The sequence below is a fragment of the Scyliorhinus torazame genome, chromosome 8, assembly GCF_047496885.1.
Source record: "Scyliorhinus torazame isolate Kashiwa2021f chromosome 8, sScyTor2.1, whole genome shotgun sequence".
NCBI classification, from domain to species: Eukaryota; Metazoa; Chordata; class Chondrichthyes; order Carcharhiniformes; family Scyliorhinidae; genus Scyliorhinus; species Scyliorhinus torazame.
Genome location: NC_092714.1, coordinates 179,759,551 through 179,786,253, shown reverse-complemented (window position 1 = coordinate 179,786,253; position 26,703 = coordinate 179,759,551). Strand labels below are relative to the sequence as shown.

At 46.8% G+C, this 26,703-nt stretch overlaps 1 protein-coding gene across 1 annotated transcript in view; it reads left to right on the top strand.

Moving 5' to 3' along the window:
• Positions 1–26,703, top strand: part of ddx27 (DEAD (Asp-Glu-Ala-Asp) box polypeptide 27) — a 73,711-nt gene that overhangs the window by 28,611 nt on the left and 18,397 nt on the right. Inside the window, exons 4-11 of the mRNA XM_072514584.1 lie at positions 4,450–4,666; positions 5,077–5,126; positions 7,216–7,302; positions 9,992–10,097; positions 13,922–14,095; positions 16,652–16,802; positions 19,520–19,619; positions 20,928–21,069. Coding sequence (XP_072370685.1) covers positions 4,450–4,666; positions 5,077–5,126; positions 7,216–7,302; positions 9,992–10,097; positions 13,922–14,095; positions 16,652–16,802; positions 19,520–19,619; positions 20,928–21,069 — 1,027 coding nt within the window. The remainder of the gene's footprint in view (positions 1–4,449; positions 4,667–5,076; positions 5,127–7,215; positions 7,303–9,991; positions 10,098–13,921; positions 14,096–16,651; positions 16,803–19,519; positions 19,620–20,927; positions 21,070–26,703) is intronic.

Genomic DNA, 26,703 nt, shown 5'->3' with positions numbered 1-26,703 from the left:
GAGTATTTTATGGGCTCCCCGCCCGAGTAGGGGCGGGGTGAGGGGGACTGCGCTTCCATTTGCCAGCAGTCCACTTTAGGTACTAGGGGCTGCAGGTGGTCCGGGATTGGGGATGGCTCCGAAAATATTTCACTTGTTTGATGGGGAGGGTGAAGGCCAATCTGTCAAGGTAGGACAACCTCCCTCTGTCGTTGACGGGCCAGGTGCAGGCAGTTAAAATGAATGTTTTGCCGCGATTCTTGTTTTTATTTCAGTTTGCTTGCTGATCTTTTAACCAAAGTCCTTCTTCAGCGGGGTGGACAAGTTGATCGCCTCGTTCATCTTTGGGTGGGGTGGGGGAGGGGACGATGACAGGGGGGTTAGACCTTCCAAATGTGCTGTACTTTTATTGGGCAGCGAATGCGGATTAAGTGTGGGGCTGGAGCAAGGATGGGGGGGGGCGCGGTGGGTGAAGATGGAGGCGAGTAATGCAGGGGGTTGGGGTTCCTGGCGCTGGCAGCGACGCCACTCCCAATGGCTCCAGGAAAGTACTCAGTGAGTCCAGTGGTGGTGGCCACATTGATCATTTGGAGACGGTGCAGGCAACATTTTAAGCTGGGGGCCGGGTCAGGGGGAATGCCAATAAAGGGGAATTATGGGTTCCAGCCAGGGAGGATGGATGCGAGATTTCGGAGATGGGATAAGAGGGGGATTAAGGAAATGAATGATTTGTTGCTGGGGGGGGGGGGGAGGCAATTCGCGAGCCTGGAGGAGTTGGGAGTTAAGTATGGGTTGGCACAGGGGGGAAGGGTTTAGGTACCTGCATGTTCGGGACTTCGCAAGAAAGGTTTTCCCCACAAAAGACTTTGGCTAAACAGCTGGCTTGTAATGCAGAACAATGCCAGAGGGCCGCACGGTGGCGCAGTGGGTTAGCCCTGCTGCCTCACAGCGCCGAGGTCCCAGGTTCGATCCCGGCTCTGGGTCACTGTCCGTGTGGAGTTTGCACATTCTCCCCGTGTTTGCGTGGGTTTCGCCTCCGCAACCCAAAAATGTGCAGGGTAGGTGGATTGGCCATGCTAAATTGCCCCTTAATTGGAAAAAAAATAATTGGGTACTCTAAATTTAAAAAAAGAACGGTTTTCCCGATAGCGCCGGCCTCTTAGTTTCTGGAGGCAGTGCTGTCAGCGGGAGGGCAAAGGGGGGTTGTTTTGGTGATCTATGGGAGGATCCTAGAGGAGGAAGTGGTGTCCATGGAGGGGATTAAGGCAAAGTGGGAGGAAGAGCTGGGGGGCACTTTGGAAGAGGGATTGTGGTGTGAGGTGCTGCGGAGGGTGAATTCCTCGACCTCATGTGCGAGGTTGGGGATGATGCAGCTGAAAGTCGTACATGGGACGCACCTCACAAAATCAAGTATGAGCGGCTGTTTGAGGGGGTGGAGGATGTCTGTGAGTAATGTAGGAGGGGCCCCGCGAACCGTGTTCATGTGTTTTGGTCCCGCCCGAAGCTAGAAACGTTTTGGAGGACAGTATTTAGCACGTTCTCGGGGCTCTTGCAGGTGGATGTAGAGCCCGGTCTTCGAGAAACCATATTTGGGGTGTCGGACTGGTCCAAGTTGCAGATGGGGCGGATATTTTAGTCTTTGCCTCGCTAATTGCTCGTAGGCAGGTTCTGTTGGGGTGGAGGTCAGTTTCTCCACCCTGTGCCTCAGTGTCGCGGGGGGGACCCGCTGGAGTTTTTGACCCTGGAGAAGGTGAAGTTTGAGCTGAGGGGGCGAAGGAGGGGTTCTGCAATTGTTGGGGCTTGTTCATTATGCACTTTCTGGAGTTGGTTAACCTTGACTGTTGACCGGGGGAAGGGGGGGTTGGGGTTTCAGTGGGATTGTTTTATTTCTGTTGTTGGGGTTATTCTTGTTTTTTTTTGTATGGTGCTAATGATGGAAAATTTGTGAAATAAAAATCTTTTTAAAAAAAGGATAGGTAGTTTTACATCTGATGGGCACGATATTATCCAGTGCTTGAATCCTGCCTGTTAAAGTTTCAGCTTTCTAACTACCAATCTTGGTTCTATAATAAAATACTTGTTTAGGATTTAAACTTTATGCAACATTATAAGTGCTCCTTCCTAGAGTCTTAAGTTTGTGCAATGGCCGGCCCACTGGGGTTAGACTGTAGAATCTTTGGAGGGTATACCGTTAGAGGGGTAGAGCAGATTGGTGGTGATTTAACCTGAGGGATTATCACACCTCAGGCGAGGGGCAAGGTAGAGAAGGCAGAGCCTTCATGAATATCCTCAGCCTGTAGGGGAATTGAACCCGTGCTGTTGGCCTTACTCTGCATCACGGACCAGCTGTCCAGCCAACTGAGTTAAACCGAAACAGGAAACTATAGGTCACTTATAGCTTGGGCTGATAAGTGGCAAGTAATATTCGAGCCACACAAGTGCCAGGTGTCATGAGAATGTCGCTTTAAGAAATGTTTGGCTGCTCATGTTACTGCAGTGATGTCAGAGTGTGGGTGGAGCTGAGCTCTGGCTCTACTTTTTAGTTTCACTTTGAGAAAAGCTTGGGTGCATCTGTCTTTTTGGTTTCGTGTTCAGTGTTGGAGCTAAAGCCAGACAAAGCAGGTGTACTGCTGTTCTCTCTGCCATGAAAAGACTGTCTCTTCATCATTTGGTGAATTCAGAATTATAAATGTTCTGAGTAGTGACTTTAACCTGATGTGCTTCTGTTAAAGATTGTTTTTTATAAGTCTTTTGTATGTGAAAAGGACAGCGTACGCATTACTTAGTGTTGTATTCTTTGGGGGTTGGATTTGAATTAATGGTTGCTAAGATGTTCACTGTTTGTTTTAAAAAGGTTAACTTGAGTTCATAGCATAAACATTGTTTTGCTTTAAAAAATACTTTTCCATTTCTGCTGTGCCACACCTGTAGAGTGGGCCGTGTGCTCCCCATACCACAATCTATTAAAAGTTGTGGGTCAGATGAACTCCATGATACACTTTGGGGTTCTCTACACCCTGGCCCATATCACAGGCAACGGCCATCTTCAATAAGAGAGAATCAAACCATCGCGCCTTGACATTCAGTGGCATTACCATTGCTGAATCTCCCACTATCAACATCCTGGGGATTGCCCAGAAACTGAACTGGACTAGCCATATAAATACAGTGGCTGCATGAGCAGGTCAGAGGCTAGGAATCCTGCAGCGAGTAACTCGCCTCGAGACTCCCCAAAGTCTGTCTGCCACCTACTAGGCACAAGTCAGGGGTGTGATGGAATTCTCCCCACTCCTAATTACCAATCTTGGTTCTATAAGTGAATGAGTGTAGCTCCAACAACACTCAAGAAGCTCAGCACCATCCAGGACAAAGTAGCCCATTTGATTGGCACCCTTCGATAAACATTCACTCCCTCCACCACCGTGCTCAGTAGCAGCAGTGTGTATCATCTACAAGATGGACTGCAAGAACTCAACAAGGCTTTTTAGGCAGCTCCTTCCAAACCCCTGACCACTAACATCTAGAAGGACAAGGGTAGCAGATACCTGGGAAGTCTACAATTTTGGCAGTTCCCCTCCAAGTCACTCACTATCCTGACTTGGAAATATATCGGCGTTCCTTCACTGTTGCTAGACCAAAATCCTGGAACTCCATCACAAACAGCACTGTGGGTGTACCTACACCACATGGACTGCAGCGGTTCAAAAAGGCAGTTCACCACCACCTTCTCAAGGACAATTAGGGATGGGTACAAATGCTGGCCTAGCCAGCGATGCCCACATCCTGTAAAAATGAATTTTTTTTAAAAATGTGTCTAATATCTGTGATTGGGAAAAATGCTAGAATATATTATTAAAGTAGTAGTAGCAGGACAGTTAGAAAATTATAATACAATAAGGCAGAGTCAATATGGTTTTATGAAAGGGAAATAGTATTTGAAAAATTTATTACAGTTCTTTGAGGATGTAATAAGCAACGTGGATATGTTTCCATGAATGCCAGTCAAAGTGGTCATTGTTCAAGTATAGACATTCAGAATAGGTATTCCCAGGACTTTAAACTACAAAGCACCATATTCCACAGTCAAATCCATATGCACACGTCGGCAAAGTTCCCTGGATAGCAATTAGGGGTGTGAGCCCCAAACTACCCGTCAGAACATTCATAACACCCTTGTTAATGTGATCAGCACAAACCAAGATACGAACTGCACTTTCTAGGTCAGTTCCACACTCAATAAACATTCTGAACAATCTGCAGAGCATGAGAAAGGAAGGATATTCTGGCAGAAGTTATGGTCTCTTTTTTGACTTTTGCCAGAAGCTCCAGAAATGAGTCTAGATTGGGGGAAGAAGTAATCCTTGAAATGAAGCTGCTGGGAGAGGATAACTGAAGGGACGGTAACAATCTTGAGAGGAGGAATGACAGGTGTCAGTCCCTGCTTTTGGTTTAAATGTTTCTTATTTCCAGGACAAATCTACAAAAGAAGCAAAGAGAATAAAGACCGACCCTACTGAAGACACTGTGTCCAAACCAGATACAATAAAGGAAGATGAAGACCCTGGTGAGGCGGAGGTCGATGGTGAGGCTGAGGAATCTGATGGTGAGGAAGAGCCAGAAGATGAAGAGGATGATGAGTCAATGGCTGAGTTTTCCTCAGCAGATGAAGATATTTTACAGAAAGCAGGTAAGAGCATTGCCTGGTCTTGAAGTTGTTAATTTTTTTTTGTGGTAATACTATACCATTTATCAGAGGTTGTGAGGCTTTGGAATTCTCTTCCTCAGAAGGTGGTTGGTGCAGAACCTATGAATATCTTTTAAGGCACAAATAGAACAGACTCTTGATAAGCAAGAGGGTGAAAGGTTATTGGGTGTAGGCAGGAATGTGCGGTTGAGGTTAAAATAGATCAACCATGATCTTACGGCATGGCGGAGCATATTTGAAACTCCTCCCTTGCTCCATGCCCCCCCACCCCACCCCCCCACCCTGTGCACTTGCCCCCCCCCACAAGGGACCGAGTGACAAAACAAAATTCATATGTTTTCCATCTCTTTATTGATTGCTCAGAGACTGACTTAATGCTGATTATTTCACAGACACACTGAAAATAAAGGGGAAGAAGAAAAAGGGGAAAGTTGCTGGGAATGTGAGTGCTCCTGGTGTTTTGTCTCCTACTGTGGTTGGATAATGGGGATGATTGCATTGCTGACAACAATAATGTCTGGAGGGAGAGGGGTGGTGGCCTGCGTCAGGTGAGTGTTCATGAACCTTAGCCATCGCTGAGGTTCTTTTTTGTTTACCTTTCTTAATTTAACTTTTGGGAGCCCCACAACTGAGTGGACTATATTCCAAGAGTGACTGGAATAGAGGCGTACTATGGAAATGGAAGAGCACCTGGAAGGACAAGTGGACAGGATTGGAAACAGAGTGACACTTAGAAGGAGATGCTACGGACAGTTGCCTGGGGGGAGAGTAGTGAAGGAGAGCGAGTGAGATGAGGCTAAGATAGAATGTTGTGAGAAGGAACTTCATCTACAGCCTGAAGTGCCAAGTGGACGATCCATTTCGGCCTCCTGAGATCCCCAATATCGCAAGACACCAGTCTTTAGCCAATTCGATTCACTCTACATGATAGCACAAAACAGCTGACGGCACAGGGCACTGTAAAGGCTATAGTCCCTGACAACATTCCGGCAATAGTACTGAAGACTTGTGCTCCAGAACTTGCTGCGCCCCTAGCCAAGTTGTTCCAATACAGTTACAACACTGGCATCGACCTGGCAATGTGGAAAATTGCCCAGGTGTGCCCTTTCCACAAAAGGCCGGACAGACCCAACTCCTCAGTCTATTCTCGATCATCAGCAAAGTGATGGAAAGTGTCGTTGACAGTCCTACTAAGTGGCACTTATTCAGCAGTAACCTGCTCGCTGACACTCGGTGTAGGTTCTTGCAGCCTTGGTCCAAACATGAACAAAAGAGCTGAACTCAAGAGGTAAGGTGAGAGTGACTGTCCTTTACATCAAGGCAGAATTTGAATGATGTCAGTCTCATCAGTGAACCCAGCAAAACTGAAGTCAATGGGAATTGGGGGGGAAACTCTCCAGTGGTTGGAATCAAACCTAACCCAAAGCAAGGCGGTTGTGATTGTTGGAGGCCGATCGTCTCAGTCCCAGGGCGTGCCTGCAGGAGTTGCTCTGGGTAGTGTCCTGGGCCCAACCTTTTTCAGCTGCTTCATCAATGACTTTCCTTCCATCATAAAGTCAGAAGGGAGGATGGTTGCTGATGATTGCATAATGTTCAGCACCACCCGCGATTCCTCAGCTACTGAAGCAGTTCATGTCCAAATGCATCAAGACCTGGACAGCATTCGGGCTTGGGCTAATAAATGTCTCGTGACATTCGTGCCAAATAAGTGCCAGGAAAGAGGGAATCTAGCCTTCGCCTCTTGACATTCAATGACATTACATCACTGAAATCTCCCACTATCAACATCCTGGGGTTTGCCATTGACCAGGAACTGAACTGGACCAGCCATATAAATACTGTGGCTCCAAGAACAGGTCGGAATTGGGAATTCTGGGGTGAGCAATTCACCTCCTGACTCTCCCCAAAGCCTGCCCACCAGCTACAAGGCACAATCTAGGAGTCTGATTGAATGAGTGCAGCTCCAACAACAGTCAAGAAGCTCAATACCATCCAGGACAAAGCAGCCTGCTTGATTTACACCCCATCCACCACCTTAAACATTCACTCCCTCCACCACTGATGGACAGTGCCAGCAGTATGTGCCATCTACAAGGTGCACTGCAGCAACTCACCAAACCTCCTTTGACAGCATCTACCAATCCATGACCATTACTAACTAGAAGGACAAGGGCAGCAGAAACCTGGGAACACCACCACCTGCATGTTTCCCTTCAAGCCACACACCATCCTGACTTGGAAATATATCGCTGTTCCTTCACTGTCGCTGGGTCAAAATCCTGGAACTCCCTAACAGCCCTATGAATGTACCTATAAGGACTGCAGCTGTTCCAGAAGGAGGCTCACCACTATCTTCTCAAGAGAAATTAGAGAGGAGCAATAAATGCAATGGGGAGATTGGTAGGCCATTGGGTTTGAATGAGTGGAGAGATAATTGAAATGATTATTAAATTGGGGAGAATGAGGAACGTGAAGCTATTTGTGGAGTTTGTTGGCTTCCAGCTCACAGTGTTGTTTGTGTTCCCATCCAGGATTCGGCCGTGTTCTTTGAGGATGCTCCTCAGTTTGACGACAGCCTGACATTCCAAGATATGAATCTCTCTCGACCACTTTTAAAGGTATAATGCATCACTTGAGACGTTTAGGCATCAACATGTCTTACTATGAATGTTACCCATTATTTGACTGCGAGGTGCTTTGCTTTCTGGGAAGGCGGCATTGCCATGTACAATTTACTGTGTGTTACTTTCTGCTTGTAAATTGAGATACTTGCTAGGAATTTGGGAATGTGCACATATTCTTGTTGACTATTTCTTGTGAAGAATTGGCCTCTTCTGAAAGGCATGAGACATCAGACATCTCCGAAAACTGGTCTCACATCACAAAATGTGAATTAATGACCCAAATCGTTTCAAAATTTGTTTCCTCCTCCTCAGCAATGTTCCGTCTTTTAAGGCACTGACACCTGCAAGGGTAAAATTCCATTATCACCCATGACTTTTTTGAACCTCATCAAATGGCCATTGGTCATATGTGAAGGCCCAGAAAATGAGTGTCAATAGGTTTGACTGCCTGTTGAATCAGAGCTAAGCTCAATCTTGACAGGTGGTGCATTTCTGACACCAGAATCTGGAGGGATGAGAATCCTGCCTTATTATCCCTCCCTAGCCTGCATACATAGAGTCAGAGTTTTACAGCACAGAAAGAGGCCCTTCGGCCCATCGTGTCAGTGCCATCCGTCAAAAAACTATCTATTCTATTCCCATTTTCCAGCACTTGTCTGTAGCTTTGTATGCTATGGCGTTTCAAGTGCTCATCTAAATGCTTAAATGTTGTGACAGTTCCTGCCTCTACCATCTTTTCCGACAATGAGTTCCAGATTCCCATCACCCTCAGGGTGGAAAAGTTTTTCCTCACATCCCCTCTGCATGGCAGCACAGTGGTTAGCACTTTTGCTTCACAGCGCCAGGGTCCTAGGTTCAATTCCGGCTCGGTTCGCTGTCTGTGCAGAGTCTGCACGTTCTCCCCATGTCTGCCTGGGTTTCCTCCCGGGTGCTCCGGTTTCCTCCCACAAGTCCCGAAAGACGTGCTTATTAGGTGAATTTGACATTCTGAATTCTCCCTCCGTGTACCCGAACAGGCGCCGGAGTGTGGCGATTAAGGGCTTTTCACAGTAATTTCATTGCAGTGTTAATGTAAGCCTACTTGTGACAATAATAAAGATTATTATTATTACATTTCCTACTTACCTTAAATCTATGCCCCCTGGTTTTTGATACCTCTACTAAGGGGAAATGTTTCTTCCTATCTATATCGCTCAGAATTTTGTACAAATCAATGGGGTGCGCATCGGCCTTCTCTGCTGAAAGGAAAACAACCCCAGCCTAACCAGCCTCTTTTCATAGCTGAAAAGCACCAGCCGGGCAACATCCTGGAGAATCTCCTCTGCACCCTTTCTTGTGCAGTCACATCCTTCCTATAGTGTGGTGACATGAACTGCACACAGTACTCTAGCTGTGGCCTAACAAGCGATTTATACAGTTCCATCATACCTCCCTACTTTCATATTCTATGCCTCAGCTAATAAAGGCAAGTATCCCATATGCCTTCTTAACCGCTTTATCTACCTGTCTTGCTGCCTTCAGGGACCTATGAACATGCACCCCAAAGCTCCTCTGGGTCTCTGTACTTCCGAGCATCCCACCTTTCATTGTATGCTCTCTTGCCCTGTTAATCCTCCCAAATGCATCATCTCACACTTTTCATGATTATATCCATTTGTCACTGTTCTGCCCATCTGACCAGCCTGTCTAAATCATCCGGTAATCTAAAGCTTTTCTCCTCATTGTTTACCACACCACCAATTTTTGTGTCATCTGGGAACTTACATTCACATCTAGATCATTAATCTACATAACAAACAGTAAGGGACCTAGCACCAATCCCTGTGATACACCACTGGATACAGGTTTCCAGACACAAAAACAACCTTCGACCATTGCCCTCTGCGGACGGCATGGTGGCGCAGTGGTTAGCACTTCTGCCTCACGGCGCCGAGTACCCAGGTTCGGTCCCGGCTCCGGGTAACTGTCCGTGTGGAGTTTGCACATTCTCCCCGTGCCAGCGTGGGCCTCACCCCCACAACCCAAAGATGTGCAGGGTAGGTGGATTGGCCATGCTAAATTGTCCCTTAATTGGAAAAAAAAGTAATTGGGTACTAAAAAAATGTTTTTAAGTTACCCTCTGCCTCCTGCCACTAAGCTAATTTTGCATTCAATTTGCCAAATTACCCTGGATCCCATGAGCTCCTACTTCCTTGATCAGCCTCCGTGCTTGACCATGCCAAAAATTTTACTGTAGTCCATGTAGATCAAATAAACTGCATTGCCCTCATCAACACACCTACTGGGGCAGCACGGTGGCACAGTGGTAGCACTGCAGTCTCACGGCGCCGAGGTACCAGGTTCGATCCCAGCTCTGGGTCACTGTCCGTGTGGAGTTTGCACATTCTCCCCGTGTTTGCGTGGGTTTCGCCCCCACAACCCAAAGATGTGCAAAGTAGGTGGATGAACACGCTAAATTGCCCCTTAATTGGAAAAAAAATGATTGGGTATTCCAAATTTTTTTTTTTTAAATCAACACGCCTTGTCACTTCCTCAACAAATTCAATCAAATTTGTTAGACATGATCTCCCCTGACAAAATCATGCTGACTTGTCCTTGATTAATCCTTACCTCTCCAAGTGGAGATTGATTCTGGAATCCAAAACTTGGATCTCTGACTCTTTCTAACTCTTTGATTGTTTAGGCAATCACTACAGTGGGCTTCAAGCAACCAACCCCCATTCAGAAAGCATGTATTCCTTTAGGTCTACTCGGCAGAGACCTGTGTGCATGTGCTGCTACTGGAACAGGTAGGATTTGCTTTAGTGTCTTGCTTGGTCATCCCCAGTACGTAAGGCAAGTAGGGAATTTCTGTACCAGGAATGTGTTCTTGTGGGTATGTTGTTGCGCTCGATATTTCCTGTACCTGAGCCATGTTATTGTTAGAGTGATACAAGTTGCTCCTGAGCTCTGTATGAATTGCTGGGTTTCGCCCAGCATTTCTTAAACCTGGGCTATCCACAAATCACCTTTTAGACTATCGATGTATTACATCTTTGCACATTGGTTGTAAATTGTGCAGTCTTATCAGGAGCTAAGATGAGCCAACATAATGTGTGGCATCTTTGTGTGGTAATGCTGTTAGGGTAAGAGGATAGGTGTGTTCTGTTGCTATGTTAATTGTGATGTGGAGATGCCGGCGTTGGACTGGGGTGAGCACAGTAAGTTAATTGTATCATTGATACTGGGCGCTCTGCACTGAATTTGCCAGTTGTTTTGCAGCCCGTAACGTTCAACTGGATTTGTGTACCAATTTCTCTCCACTTTTTCAAAGATGATGCTTCCATGGCACTGGCTGGGCTGTGTGTAGCTATCATTCAGGTGACCCTCGACTGGCTTGACATCTACTGGCACCACTTTTCTCACCCACACCCAATCTCTTGAGAGAATGACTTAGTGTGGAAAACAGTCATAGAACCAGTGTGGGGGAGAGAATGAGTGAGTGAGTGTGGAGGAGAGAAGGAGTGAGTGAGTGTGGGGGAGAGAATGAGTGAGTGAGTGTGGGGGAGAGAATGAGTGAGTGAGTGTGGGAGAGAGAATGAGTGAGTGAATGTGGGAGAGAGAATGAGTGAATGAGTGTGGGGGAAAAGAATGAGTGAGTGAGTGAGTGTGGGGAAGAGAGAGTGAGTGAGTGTGGGAGAGAATGAGTGAGTGAGTGTGGGGAGAGAATGAGTGAAATGTCAAACCAGCCAAAGCTCATCTCAACGATAGCTTTATGAGGTAGTTCAACCCAGCTAGTGCCATGGAAGCACCACCTTCCAAAGAAGAGGTGGAGAGAAATTGGTGAACAAACCCAGTTGATCAACACGGACTGTAAAACAGAAGTGCAAATTCAAAGCAGAGTGCCCAGTATCAATGATACAATTGACATAGCAACAGCACACACCTATCCTTTAGGAACATCATACCCTAACAGCATCTGCACACAAAAATGGCAGACACATACAGACTCGCTCACACACTTTCTGACACACGCTCTCTCTGACTCTCTCACGCTCTCTCCCTCCCTCCCCCACCACCACCACCCAGGGACGGAACGAGCCTCCTTCCCCCACTCAGCCAGCCAGGCAGGCAGTAAGCTTTTCCTTCCCCCACCCAGCTCCAAGCGAGTCTCTTCTTCCCCCATCCAGCCCGGTGCGGAGCGAGCCTCTCCTTGTCCAACCCAGAGCGAGCCTCTTCTCCCTCCCTCACCTGCCAGACACGGAGTAAATCTCTCCCTCCCTCACCCAGACCAAGGCTCCTTACCCCCCCCCTCCAAAAAAAAGCCGGCACAGCAGTCTCTCTCCATGTCCTTCCTCTCCTCATGCCTCTGTCTCGCGGGCCCACTCACTGCTCCTACAATGGATGCTCAGTGCATCTCTCCCACATTCCTCTCCAACCCTTGAGCCCATCGGTAGCAAACGCAGGTGAGGAACAGCCTGTGATTGGAGGAGCAGTTTCTTTCAGAACGTTTGACTGCACTTACTGGCATTTTTCAAACTACCTCGAGGGGGAGGGGGGGCGCAATGGGAGGCTTCACAGGCCATGTGTTGGACAAGCCTGGCTTCAATCTTACCTTGGCATATATCTGCAAACATCCACTATCTACTGTGGCCTCCTTTTGCACTGTAAATTTAATGATTCAACAGAAGCCACAGGTTAGTGATGAACCCTGATTTGATTTCCTGCTTCCATCCTCCCACAACCCAAACCCAGCCAACCCCACCCCTACCTTACTCGCAGACTAGGAGAACTCTGGTCTCTCTTACCCCTGAGCCAGTACATCACAGAGAAGGTGCTGAAGAAGCTAGCTATATGTAGGCCTGTGTGCCCACTTGTGACAAAATGAAAGTAAATGTCCTTGGGTATATTAACCCTAAACTAGATTCCTGGGATGAAGGGATTATCTTATGAGGAATAGTTGAGGAGGTTATGCATGTATCCATAAGAATTTAGAAGAATGAGAGTGGATTTATTGAAGCGTGTAAGATCCTGAGGGGACTTGACAGGGTGGATGCAGAGATATGTTTCCCCTCATGGGGGTGCCACAAACTTGGAGACAAAGTTTAAAAGACATAGTTCTCCCATTTAAGACTGAGATGAGGAGAAATGTTTTTCTCTCAGAAGGTTGTTAGTCTATGGAATTCTCTTCCTCATAGAGCAGTCTAGGCAGAGTCATTTATATTCAAGGCTGAATTAAGTAGCTATTTGATTCATAAGGGATTCGGGGATCATGGAGGGCAGACAGGGAAATGGAGTTGAGGCCACAATCAGACCAGCCATGATTTTATCGAATGGCGGGGCAGGCTCGAGGTGCCTATTCCTGCTACTAATTCTTGTGTTCTTGAGTTAACCGTGGAATTACTGATGAGCTGAGGGACCTAGAATTTCACCAGTAGTTTCCAGTTTTATGGATGTATGAAAGAGACAATCATATCAGCTTATGGTTAAAGTGATGGAGGCTGAGATCTTGCGATGTCAAAATTTCAATTAGATTATAAATAAGTAACTCGAGTCTTGCCCAGCACAGGAGGGTGGTTAGAGGCTGAAGTTTAACCTGCTGTATGTGGGGGAAAATGGCAAGTGAGAGGTCAGATATAACTGCGCAATGTCAGGGGCGCGATTCTCCACTCCCACGCCGGTTGGGAGAATCGCCTCGGCCGCCAAAATTTCCGGGGACGCCGGTCCGACGCCCTCCCGCGATTCTCCCACGCGGCGGGAACGGCCCGGTCGAGTTTCGCAGGCCGGAGAATCGGCGGAGACACCAAAAATGGCGATTCTCCGGCACCCCCGCTATTCTGAGGGCCGAGTGGCCAGACCAAAACGGCGGGTTCCCCCCGGCGCCGTCCACACCTGGTCGCTGCAGTCATGGGCGGTGCGTGAACGCTGGGGGGGCGGCCAGTGGGGGGGGGGGCGAGGGGGGATCCTGCACCGGGCTTCACCTGGAATGTGGGGTGACCTGCGATCAGTGCCCACCGATCGTCGGGCCGTCCTCTCTGAAGGAGGACCTCCTTCCTTCCGCGGCCCCGCAAGATCCGTCCCCCATCTTCTTGCGGGGCGGACTTAGAGAGGACGGCAACCACGCATGCACAGGTTGGCGCCGGCCAACCCGCGCATGCGCGGATGACGTCCGTTATGCGGCGCCGGCCGCGTCATCTATGCGGCGCCGCTTTTACGCGGGCGACAAGGCCTGGCGCGTGTAGATGACGCGGCCCCGATACTGGCCCATTGTCAGGGCCTGAATCGGTCGGGACCGGGGCCGTTCCGCGCCGTCGTGAACCTCGACGGCGTTCACGACGGCGTGGCCACTTCGGCGTGGGAGTGGAGAATCTTTGGATCACACTTGAAGCTATAATTTTCTTCTCATGAAAATACCTGAAGCAATTATATGGCTGTGTGTGGTTATCCTGTGGAATAAATTAGTGTTAAATGTGGTGTATCCGTTTACAGTCTGTTTTAAACATTTTAAAGCAAGAATATCTTGTATAGATCCTTGATAAGAAATGAGACAAACAAGTTCATATGTTGCCACATATCTACTTTATTAAAGCTCTCGCAATTTTTCCCCCCTTTTTCTCTATCCACTACTCCATAGGTAAAACTGCTGCCTTCATGCTGCCGGTCCTAGAACGTCTGATCTATAAACCGCGACAGGCTCCCATTACTAGGGTGTTGGCTCTAGTTCCAACTCGTGAGCTTGGCATCCAAGTGCACTCTGTCTCCAGGCAATTGGCACAGTTCACATCCATAACCCTTTGTCTTGCTGTTGGTGAGTTTGGACTATATGTCTATAGTGTCTACCCATCTATTTGTGTCAACAAATAAGGTACCTTAAGCAATGCGGTTAGCTCTTTACTGCTCTGTGCAATTGTCTAGCAAGCCACGCAGTCCAAGGGCAATTAGGGATGGGCAACAAATGCTGGCTTTGCCTGCGACACCCGCATCCCATGAACAAATAAAGAAAATTTGTCCTTAAGATTTCATATGTGCGAGGGCAGCACGGTGACGCAGTGGTTAGCATTGCTGCATCACGGCGCCGAGGTCCCAGATTTGATCCCGGCTCTGGGTCATTGTCTGTGTGGAGTTTGCACATTCTCCCCATGTTTGTGTGGGTTTCGCCCCCACAACCCAAAAAGATATGCAGGGTAGGTGGATTGGCCACACTAAATTGCCCCTTAATTGGAAAAAATGAATTGGGTACTCTAAATGTATTTATTTTTTTAAATTTCATGTGTGGCTACTTCTGGATACTCCTTTAATAATTAAAAATGATGTCCATTTGTTGACGACCAGTCAGAGTTACAGAGCCGGGGTGGGAATAACATACAGTCGTACGTCTTAATTCCTGAGCCCTGCTAAAGATGAGCATATTGATCAACGGCTTTGACATCTCCCCAGCAAAAGGAGGTAGAAAATCTGCATCATGTGGCTCGCTGCAAAGACTCTGGTTTCACGGTGTTATTGGCATGATTTTGGAGTCTGCCCAGCAGAGAAAGAAATGGTAAAAATAGAGCAAAACTTTACTCTTAACATCCCATTCAAAGAAAATACCTTTACAACATAAGATTTTACAGAGTTTGAAAAATTATGAAATAAGGGCGGGTAATGTCAGGGACTGCACATTTACAAGGTACAGTTAGCAACATAGAATATTTTTTATCTAATGTAAATATTCTTCAAGTAAATTTAAAAGATTATGCCCTTCGTACAATTTTGCTTTTGATGCAGAAATTCTACTGCAACCACCAAGTTTAATTTTGCAATAGATCCTCGATAACAACACATGATGGAAGGATTCTAATGTGGGATCTGTGCTCCATGAGATACAAGGCAGTATAGAGTGTTCAACTTTACTTTATTATGTTCGTACTCTAATCGCTCCAGTTCAGACGTTCGGAATGCTTGGGACCAAGTGATTTCTGGATTTTGGAATTTTGTGAATTATTGAATGACGTTAGAATGCCTAACCACAAGTAGGTGAACAAAGAAAACACCATGGGCGTCATTCTCCGACCCCCCGCCAGGTTGGAGAATCGCCGGGGGCTGCCGTGAAACCCGCCCCCGCCGGTTGCCGAAGTCTCCGGCACCGGATATTCGGATGGGCCGAAGTCCCGCCAATAAATTGCCTGTCCCGCCGGCGTGGATTAAACCACCTTTTGAACGGCGGGACAAGGCGGCGTGGGCGGGCTCCGGGGTCCTGGGGGGGGGGGGGGGGGGGCGCGGGGCGATCTGACCCCGGGGGGTGTCCCCACAGTGGCCTGGCCCGCGATCGGGGCCCACCAATCCGCGGGCGGGCCTGTGCCGTGGGGGCACTCTTTCCCTTCCGCCTCCGCCACGGTCTCCACCATGGCGGAGGCGGAAGAGACTCCCTCCACTGCGCATGCGTGGGAAACTGTCAGGGCCGCTGACGCTCCCGCGCATGCGCCGCACCGAGATGTCATTTCCGCGCCAGCTGGCGGGGCAACAAAGGCCGTTTCCGCCAGCTGGCGGGGCGGAAATTCCTCCGGCGTCGGCCTAGCCCCTCAATGTTGGGGCTCGGCCCCCAAAGATGCGGAGCATTCCGGACCTTTTGGGGCGGCGCGATTCCCGTCTGATTGGCGCCGTTTTGGGCGCCAGTCGGCGGACATCGCGCCGTTTCGTGAGAATTCCGCCCCATAGATATAAATATTTATCAAAAACATAAAACATTATACAACACTAATATAAATTATTTTACTTATCCAAATACTTCATGTTTCCACTCCCAAATCTCTGTACGAAAATAATGTCTAGGGTCTGCTGAAACAAATTCTGGACGACAGGTGGTTATGCACAATTAACTGGAGAGGTTGCAGTGTACAGTCTACCAACAATAAGTTCACTTGCAAACTGGGCAGCGCCGCCGCCAGCGCCGCAGTGGGTTAGCCCTGCTGCCTCACATCGCCGAGGTCCCATGTTCGATTCCGGCTCTGGGTCACTGTCTGTGTGGAGTTTGCACATTCTCCCCGTGTTTGCGTGGGGTTTGCCCCCACAACCCAAAGATGTGCAGACTAGGTGGATTGGCCACGCTAAATTGCCCCTTAATTGGAAAAAATGAATTGGGTACTCTAAATTTTTTTTTTTAAAGTTCACTTGCAAACCCAATCATACAGTATAAAGTTATTGTTTTCTCTGACATTGGTGCTCTTGTGATTGTCCTGATGAGTGCAAGACAAAAGGTTTTGACAAAATGTATTTTTTCAACAATAATAAAAATAGTGTAAGATAGATAGGATGGGATGCTTCACTGCTGCCCTTACATAGGAAAGCTTTAGGTAGCTATCTGAAATGTCCTATTTGCTTCCAGGCGGATTGGATGTAAAAACCCAGGAGGCATCCCTGAGAGTGGGACCCGATGTTCTCATTGCCACCCCTGGCCGACTGATTGATCACCTTCACAATTGTCCATCCTTTGACCTCAGCAGCATTGAGGTCCTTATTCTGGACGAAGCTGACAGGTGAGAAACAGCCTTGTCCCTAGTTAAAGAAGTGGAAGGGAAGGGGCCACACCGTGTCTAAAGTGGGTAAAGCTGAGGAGAGAATTGTCCCATATTTGAACGATTGTGTGAATTTCTGTTACAATTACACTAACTGACTGTTAATATCCTTTAGAAATACAAAGCCTTAACAAAGGAATTAAAAAAAAACATGGACAGTGATTTATGTTCGATGCCCACTTCCCATTACATACCCCATCCCTATTTGTCCCAGGTAGTCTTCAGAACAGGCAAATGGCGCTGACTGTTTGTAGTTCTTTCTTCAGGTTCCTTTCCCTTCTCAAAGGCAGGTGCCATGTTGCCCTGGTCACTTCTTCTGTAAGCAACAGCATTTTTGCGACCAGATTTCATTGTTGAAATATGTGATGATACTCAGTAAGGTCTTTTCCAAGATGACTGACCGCAAGTCTGCTTTGTCAAGAGTTTTGGCAGTAATCACCAAGCCAGGCAACAGCTGCCGCAGTGGCTAAATGGAGCTCTCTGAGCCCTCTGCTGAATTTTGTCAGGGGGCAGTCTTCAATGATGAGACATTGATTGAGGTGCATCACAGCTGCAGCCTGGGCTGCCTGCAAGGACCCACTTGAGCCGATTAGCTGCACAAAGAGACCTTAGCCGGTGGGGGGGGGGGAAGAAATGTTGCAGTGCCCAATGTTGGTGTGGCAAGTTGAAGCTGGGTGGGCTGTGGGATCTGTGATGAGAAAATGGATTTTAATGGTGGTGTGTTGGTTCCATTCCTACTGCTGTTATCCCTTGGCACGGTGGTCATGCACTGGCGTGATGGGAAGTGAGCAGCCGGTGAATTGGTAAGGTCCTTGTGTAGCGGCAGACTTGTCTTGATGTAAACCTTCTCCAGCAGCTTTCTTGTTGCAATCTCCCTATTTATGTGAGAGGGTGGTATGTTGCTTAGGTTTGGGAGCCAAGGGAGTCGAGTTGATCAGAGGGTACCCGAGAAGATACGCACTGTTGTGTTGAGCCGGGTATCTCCAAGACTGGTGTGGGATGAGTTGTACCATACTGGTGCACAGTACTCTGCAGTCGAGTAGACAACAAGAGCTGAGGTCCTTAAGATTTGAGCATCTGCACCCCATGAAGAGCCAGCAAGTTTGCTGAGGAGATTGTTTCACGTTTTGATCTTTGCTACTGTCTTGTTCAGATGTTTTTTGTATGTCAGTGTTTGGTCAAGAATAAACGGGATGTTTTTCATGATTCAGCCTCTTGCTATTCAAGGAGATGTTGGGATCCCTCTTGGCACTGGCATTGTGAAGGAGGTGGAATATACTTTTTTTAATATAAATTTAGAGGGTGGTTAGGGCAAGAATTTGGTTGCATGTGGTTTGCCCCCGCTGAAAGCCAGTTTGTTCAGCTTTGAAGTTTTTCTCCAAGTCTGGCTCTTATCTTCTGTAAGATGAGATGCTCTAAGAACTTGCTGCACACAGAGCAGAAATATTGGTCGTTAGCTTGAAGGTAATTTGGAAATTGCCTAGTTTTGGGAGGTCGACGACTGGACTTGCACCAGTGTTTAGGCACACCAACTTTGCAAGAGAGTGCCCTGGATGTGTCTCACCTTTCTGCCGTCTACCTTCTGTGCCATTGTCCTCTTGCTAGGATCTTCCTCTTTCATCATTCCAGACTTCATGCATGTAGGGGTGTGACGTCCTCTATCTACACAGACGATGCTGATGATGCCATCACTTAGTTTAGCTCGTCAGCTGAGGTCAGGTTCCACGGTGTGCTCACTCCTGTGCATTACCAGCTGCTTGGAAGCATAAGTGAGAGCTGAAGACTCTGGGGGAAACCAGTGTTCCTTACTCGCATTCAAAACCAGTATGTGTGGCTAGCAATGACTCCGAGATATTAATTTTATCACAGAAATCCCTGTTACTGTTCGTCAAATTAGCTTTCATGCTTAATGAAAAGGGGCTTGGCAGTATTCCTTACACCTATCAAAGTGGTAGCATTGCCATTATTTTGGAAGCTCATCATCAGATTCTGTTAAACATTAACTGGCTATTGCATACAGCAAGCAAATAATGTTCACATGAAAGCATCCCCCATCACCAGTGGGGATTGTAGATACATGTGACACGGAATGTGGATCAAAGTGCAATGGCAACCCCTGGCACTTGGGCAAAGTGGCTATTCACCACATGAAAGCTGGCAACCATTAGAAGACATCACAGCCAAACTCAATCATGCCTTTGCCTGACACACACTTTGTAGTTGGGGTAATTTAATCAGGAACCCTGAGGTGCATTGAGGTCAATCGTAGTGCTCCATTTGCACTCTTTCTGAGATTAGGTCGCACAGGATAGACCAGGAATTGGTGTCTTTTGCTTCAGTCTAGATGGCTTGTTATATGCTGTCCATGCCAAATATAGAGCATAATTACACTCTCTTGTTCCACACTAATTTTTATTTAACCATTCCTGCCAGATTTTTGCTATTTTTCACAGGCTTACTATTGCTATTGCCTCCATGTAGAAATAAATTCTCTGCTTTATATCCATTCACTACCTAACTCCATCCCTATAATCCCTCCAGAGCACTGCATTCCTCTGACTAGGATCTTCTGTTCCAGGTTTCTGCAGATCCAGTATTTTATACAGGAAGGAATTGATAGTATCTGAGTGAGATTACCTTTCACTGCTGTTAATGTCGGCCCTCATTTCCCTCTGCAGAATGCTGGATGAGTACTTTGAGGAACAAATGAAGGAGATCATTCGGCTCTGCTCCCACCAGCGACAGACAATGTTGTTCTCTGCCACAATGACTGATGAGGTAAGTGCAAGGTGTTGCTGTGTAACGGCTGAAGAATTTCCACAATGTTGCAGAGCCTGATTGAGACCTAGATAGGATACTTCCAAGCAGTTAAGGCTAGAAGTGAACTCCAAGGATAGATGTAGGGAGTGTCCATCAGCTTTCCCTTGTATAAATCTTCTGGTACCTCCTGAATGACCTTGACACCCTTCTTAAGTAGTGCTCTCAAAATGGGCATATAATCCCAGTAGCATCCTAAAGAAACATTTGTATAGGTTTAGTATTATTTCTTTGCTCTTTTACTCTGTTTCTAATTTGTAAAACCTAGGATCCATTATACATGTTTTTCTTTCCTCATTTGCTTTCCTGGATCTTTGAGCCTATCTTCTCTGCTACTCCATCTAGAGCATATTTCTTCATTCTTCCTATGTCACCTCACATTTCAACATACAAATTTCATTAAGCATCCACATATCCAATCTACAAATAATATGAGTTATTGATGTCTCTTAGCCATCATCACAGTTCCTATTTTGGTGACATTGCAAATCTTGTGAAAAAATGTCCCAAACTCAAGTACTAATCATTATATTTTTTTTAAACCTGCATTTATATATTGCTTTTCACATCCACCAGACATCCCAAAGCACTTTGCAGCCAATTTGAAATGGAGTAACTGTTGTAATGTAGGAAACTGGGCAGCCAACCTGTGCTCAGCAAGCTCCCCCAAGCAGCAACATGACAATGACTGGATAATCTGTTTTGCGATTTTTAATTGATGAATAAATATTGGCCAGGCCACTAATTATGTATCGAGGAGAGCAGTGGTTCCAACGCTTACCTCTAGTTGGTTATACATCAACTAACCACTACTTTTATTTTTTTTTGTCCTCTGGCCAACATCCTGCCACTTAATTTTATGAAGTTAAAGCATCTTGTTATATTACTTTTGAAAATATGTGCACACACCAGCCAAAGCAGTTTCTTTGTCAACATAAACTGTTATTCTACAAAGAAGCGTGTTGATTTTTCCAAATCTACCTTGCACAAATTCTCACTGGCTGCCATTGATCACTGGTTGCCATGTTTCTCGAAGTGAGTATTAGTTTTATCCCAAATTATGACTTTAAGAAGCTTACCCATTACCATTGGCTGGTCTGTAGTTATCCATTTCTTTATCCATTCTTTATCCATTTCTTCCTTATGTTTGTGTGTCTCTTCCAAGGGCTCTTGCTTATTGGGCCAGAGACCTAAATTTAATATTTTCAGAGCAGATTGTGTACACATTCACTCACTTTCTGTTGCTTTTGTTTCTCTATTTTCCCGAAGGTGAAAGATCTGGCATCGGTGTCACTGAAGAATCCAGTACGAATCTTTGTGAACAGCAACACTGATGTGGCACCGTTCCTCCGTCAGGAATTCATCCGGATCCGCCCAAACCGCGAAGGGGACAGGGAAGCAATTGTTTCGGGTAAGTCCAAAATGGTTTGAATTACATCGTAGCTTGTGCACCAACATGCCAGTACACGAAGATGATGAGTGCTTCTGTCTAATTGTTCAGCGGCTGCTACCATACGTTTTCCCTGACTGATGCCACAAAGTCACTGGTCACTTTTCTGCCTATGTTGTTGCCTTCTGTAGAAAGAGTTGACAACAGCAGTATTTGCCCTAGGTTATGATTCTGTTAGTGACCAAGTAACCGTTTGTTCAAAATAATTAATGTTTGAAATCCCAATTATCCACTTGGAGAATAAAGCCACAGGATTCCATGGTTTTAAACGAACAAAATAAACTTCACTATACAAAGTCAGAAAAATAAAACGTCTAGAATATCTATATTGTGCTCTACCTGCCAAATAGAATTAACACGTGATACATGTGAATTGGCAGGTAAATTGTGGTCAAACACACTACACTGCACATTAAAAGGCAAATGCGACCAAGACTGATCCCATGGATTTCTCTGCAGTCCCACCCTGATAAACTATAGGATATAGGGGCAGAATTAGGCCATTTGGCCCATTGAGCCTGCTCCACCATTCAATCATGAATTGCTGTTGCTGTTGTCACGATTGCTTTATCGTGCAGGGCGCAGTGGTTGCTGAGTGAGTGCTTGCTAAGGGGAGTAAATTTTTTAAAAATATACTGTTGGCAGTTTCCAACTGAATCCGGTCGGAGTGAGGACAGAGTGACTGCTGGGTAAGTAGTTAAGATTTAAATTATTTGAGCGGGCCCATAACAGCTGATTGCTGTTATCGTGCAGGGCGCAGTGGTTGAAAATGAAAAAAAATTTGGTTGCTGGTTAAGTGTTTTATTTTTACCTGTATTTAAGTTGGGCGGTTCCTAAACCCAAGACACTACACTTGTAGTGTCCCCCACCCTTCCACCTCCTCTAACCTAAGGGGTTGAGTGAATATCAGGTAAGCTCTTTCTTTCTTTTTCTTGTTTTTATCCGCAAGTTATCTCGGGGCGCGGGGGGGGGGGGGGATGGCAGGGAAGGCAGTGCAATGTTCCTCCTGCAGAATGTTTGAGGTGAGGGACGCCGTCAGTGTCCCTGCTGATTTCACCTGTGGAGAGCTGGAGCTGGATGAACTTCGGATCATTCGGGAGTCAGAGGTGGTCATAGATAGTAGCTTCAGGGATGTGGTTACTCTGAAGAATCAAGATGGGTGACGGTGAGAGGGGCTGGGAGGAAGCAGTCAATGCAGGGATCCTCTGTGGTCGTTCCCCTCAGTAACAAGTATACCGCATTGGATACTGTTGAGGGGGACGACCTACCAGGGGTAAGCCACGGTGAACGGATCTCCAGCACTGAGTCCTTCCCTGTGGCTCAGAAGGGAAGGAGGGAGAGCAGGAGAGCAAAAGTTATTGGGGACTCGATAGTTAGAGGGACAGATAGACGGTTCTGTGGCAACGAAAGAGACTCACGGATGGTATGTTGCCTCCCGGGTGCCAGGGTCCGTGAATTCTCGGACCGTGTTTTCAGAATCCTTAAGGGGGAGGGGGAACAGTCACAAGTCGTGGTACACCGGTACCAACGACATAGGTAAGAGAAAGGACGGGGATTTAAAACAGGAATTTAGGGAGCTAGGGTGGAAGCTGAGAGCCAGGACAAACCATGTTGTCATCTCTGGTTTGTTGCCGGTGCCACTTGCTATCGAGTTGAGGAACAGGGAAAGAGTGCAGATAAATACGTGGCTGCAGGGATGGTGTGGGAGGGAGGGTTTCAGTTACGTGGATAATTGGAGCACGTTCTGGGGAAGGTGGGACCTGTACAGACAGGACGGGTTGCACCTGAACCAGAGGGGCACCAATATCCTGGGAGGGAAATTTGCTACGGCTCTTCGGGGGGGTTTAAACTAATTTGTCAGGGGGATGGGAAAACGAGCTGTAGTCCAGAAGCCAATGTTGAGAGTAGTGAGGTACTGAGGAGGGTATCAAGGTCGCAGGCGTGTCACTGGTAGACAGGAAGGTGGGTTGAAGTGTGTCTACTTCAATGCAAGGAGCATCCAGAATAAGGTAGGTGAACTTGGAGCGTGGATTGGTACCTGGGACTACGATGTTGTGGGCATTACGGAGACATGGTTAGAACAGGGACAGGAATGGCTGTTGGACGTTCCGGGGTATAGATGTTTCAGTAAGAGCAGGGAAGGTGGTAAAAGAGGTGGAGGAGCAGCATTGTTAATCAAGGATAGTTTAACGGCTGCAGAAAGGCAGTTCGAGGGGGATCTACCTACTGAGGTAATATGGACTGAAGTTAGAAATAGGAAAGGAGCGGTCACGATGTTAGGAGTTTTCTATAGGCCCCCAAATAATAATAGAGATGCGGAGGAAGAAATTGCAAAACAGATTATGGATAAGTGTGGAGGTCACAGGGTAGTTGTCATGGCTGACTTTAACTTTCCAAATATTGATTGGAACCTCTATAGGTCGAACAGTTCGGTGGAGCAGTTTTTGTACAGTGTGTGCAGGAGACTTTCCTGACACAATATGTGGATAGGCCGACAAGAGGTGGGGCCACATTGGATTTGGTACTGGGTAATGAACCGGGCCAAGTGTTAGATTTGTTTGTGGGAGAGCACTTTGGAGATAGTGACCACAATTCTGTGTCTTTCACTATTGCAATGGAGAGGGATAGGGCCATACGGCAGGGCAAGGTTTATAATTGGGGGCGGGGTAATTATGATGCGATTAGGCAAGAATTAGGGAGCATAAGATGGGAACAGAAACTGTCAGGGAAAGGCACAAATGAAAAGTGGAGCTTGTTCAAGGAACAAATACTGCGTGTCCTTGATAGGTATGTCCCTGTCAGGTAGAGAGGAAATGGCCGTGTGAGGGAACCATGGTTCACAAAAGAGGTTGAATGTCTTGTCAAGAGGAAAAAGGAAGCGTATGTAAGGATGAGAAAACAAGGTTCAGTTGGGTCGCTTGAGGGTTACAAGGTAGCAAGGAATGATCTTAAAAAAGGGCTTAGGAGAGCGAGGAGGGGGCATGAGAAGTCCTTGGCGGGTCGGATCAAGGAAAATCCCACGGCTTTTTACTCTAATGTGAGAAATAAAAGAATGACCAGGGTGAGGTTAGGGCCGGTCAAGGACAGTAGTGGGAAATTGTGCATGGAGTCAAAAGAGATAGGAGAGGCATTGAATGAATACTTTACTTCAGTGTTCACCAAGAAGAGTGGCCATGTTTTTGAGGATGAGAGTGTGATACAGGCGGGTAGGCTGGAGGAAGTAGATGTTCTGAGGAATGATGTATTAGCAATTTTGAAAATCCTTGGTCGACAAGTCCCCTGGGCCAGATGGGATATATCCTAGGATTCTTTGGGAGGCAAAGGATGAGATTGCAGAGCCTTTGGCTTTGGTCTTTGGGTCCTCATTGTCCACGGGGTTAGTGCCAGAGGACTGGAAAGTGGCAAATGTTGTTCCTCTGTTCAAGAAAGGGAATAGCAATGACCCTGGTAATTATAGGCCGGTTAGTCTTTGTTCGGTGGGCGGTAAGTTAATGGAAAGGGTCCTGAGGGATAGGATTTATGATCATTTGGAAAGATGCAGCTTAATCCGTCCGGGATAGTCAAAATGGATTCGTGAAGGATAAGTCTTGCCTCACAAATTTGCCTCACAAATTTGATTGAATTCTTTGAGGAGGTTACTAGGTGTGTAGATGAAGGTAGAGCAGTTGATGTCGTATACATGGATTTTAGTAAGGCGTTTGAAAAGGTTCCCCATGGTCGGCTCATGAAGAAAGTAAGGAGGTGTGGGATAGAGGGAAATTTGGCCAATTGGATAAGTAACTGGCTATCACATAGAAGACAGAGGGTGGTGGTGGATGGAAAATTTTCAGGCTGGAGACCAATTACCAGCGGTGTTCCACAGGGATCAGTGCTGGGTCCTCTGCTATTTGTGATTTTTATCAATGACTTGGAGGAGGGGGCTGAAGGGTGGGTCAGTAAATTTGCTGATGACACCAAGATTGGTGGAGTAGTGGATGAGGTGGAGGGCTGTTGTCGACTGCAAAGAGACATTGATCGGATGCAGAGCTGGGCCGAAAAATGGCAGATGGAGTTTAACCCTGATAACTGCGAGGTGATTCATTTTGGTAGGACAAATTTGAATGCGGATTACAGGGTCAACGGCAGGGTTCTGAGGAATGTGGAGGAACAGAGAGATCTTGGGGTTCATGTCCATAAATCTCTGAAGGTTGCCACTCAAGTGGACAGAGCCGTGAAGAAGGCCTATAGTGTGTTAGCGTTTATTAACAGGGGGCTTGAGTTTAAGAGCCGTGGGGTTATGCTGCAACCCTGGTGAGCCCACATTTAGAGTATTGTGTGCAGTTCTGGTCACCTCACTATAGGAATGATGTGGAAGCATTGGAAAGGGTGCAAAGAAGATTTACCAGGATGCTGCCTGGTTTGGAGGATAGGTCTTATGAGGAAAGGTTGAGGGAGCTAGGGCTTTTCTCTTTGGAGCGGAGGAGGATGAGAGGCGACTTAATAGAGGTTTATAAGATGATGAGGGGGATAGATAGAGTGGACGTTCAGAGACTATTTCCTCGGATGGATGTAGCTGTTACAAGGGGCCATAACTATAAGGTTCAGGGTGGGAGATGTAGGAGGGATGTCCTAGGTAGGTTCTTTACTCCGAGACTGGTTGTGTGGAATGGATTGCCTGCTGTGATAGTGGAGTTGGACACTTTAGGAACTTTCAAGTGGGTATTGGATAGGCACATGGAGCACACCAGAATGATAGGGAGTGGGATAGCTTGATCTTGGTTTCGAACAAGGCTCGGCACAACATCGAGGGCCGAAGGGCCTGTTCTGTGCTGTACTGTTCTATGTTGTTCTGTGGTTGATGTGTTTCTCACCCCCATTCTCCTGCCTTCTCCCCGTAGCCGTTGATCCTCTTATTAATCAAGAAATCCCCTTATTAATCAAGGGCACCAGATTTGTGCTTGAGGTTCTGTTACCTAGAGGGCTACAGACCAAGAGCTGGAAGGACAAATTGGACAAAATAGTTATTTATCAGAACATGAGAAGTAGGAGCAGGAGTAGGTCATTTAGGCCCTCTGGCCTGCTCCACCATTCAATTCCGATCATGGCTGATCTCATCGTGGCCTCATCTCCACCATCCTGCCCGTTCTCTATAACCCTTCAGCCCATTACTGATTAAAATCTGTCTACTCCTTAAATTTACTCAGTACGCTAGCATCTACTAAACTCGGGTAGCAAATTCCATTGATTCACAACCCTTTGGGAGAAGTAGTTTCTCCTCATCTCTGTTTTAAATTTGTCACCCCTTATCCTGAGACTATGACCTCCTATTCTAGAACGCCCCACAAGAGGAAGCTTTGCTCCACGTCTACTTTATCTATACCTTTTGATCTCCCCTCATTCTTCTAAACTCTAGAGAGTATAGACCTAACCTGCTCAATCTCTCTTCATAAGACAAACCCCTCATCGCTAGAATCAATCTAGTGAACCTCCTCTGAACTGCTTCCAATGCCACTACATCTTTCCTCAAATAAGGGGACCAAAACTACACAATATTCCAGGTGTGGCCTCACTGATGCTTTGTACAGTTGCAATAACACTATCTTACCTTTATACAGT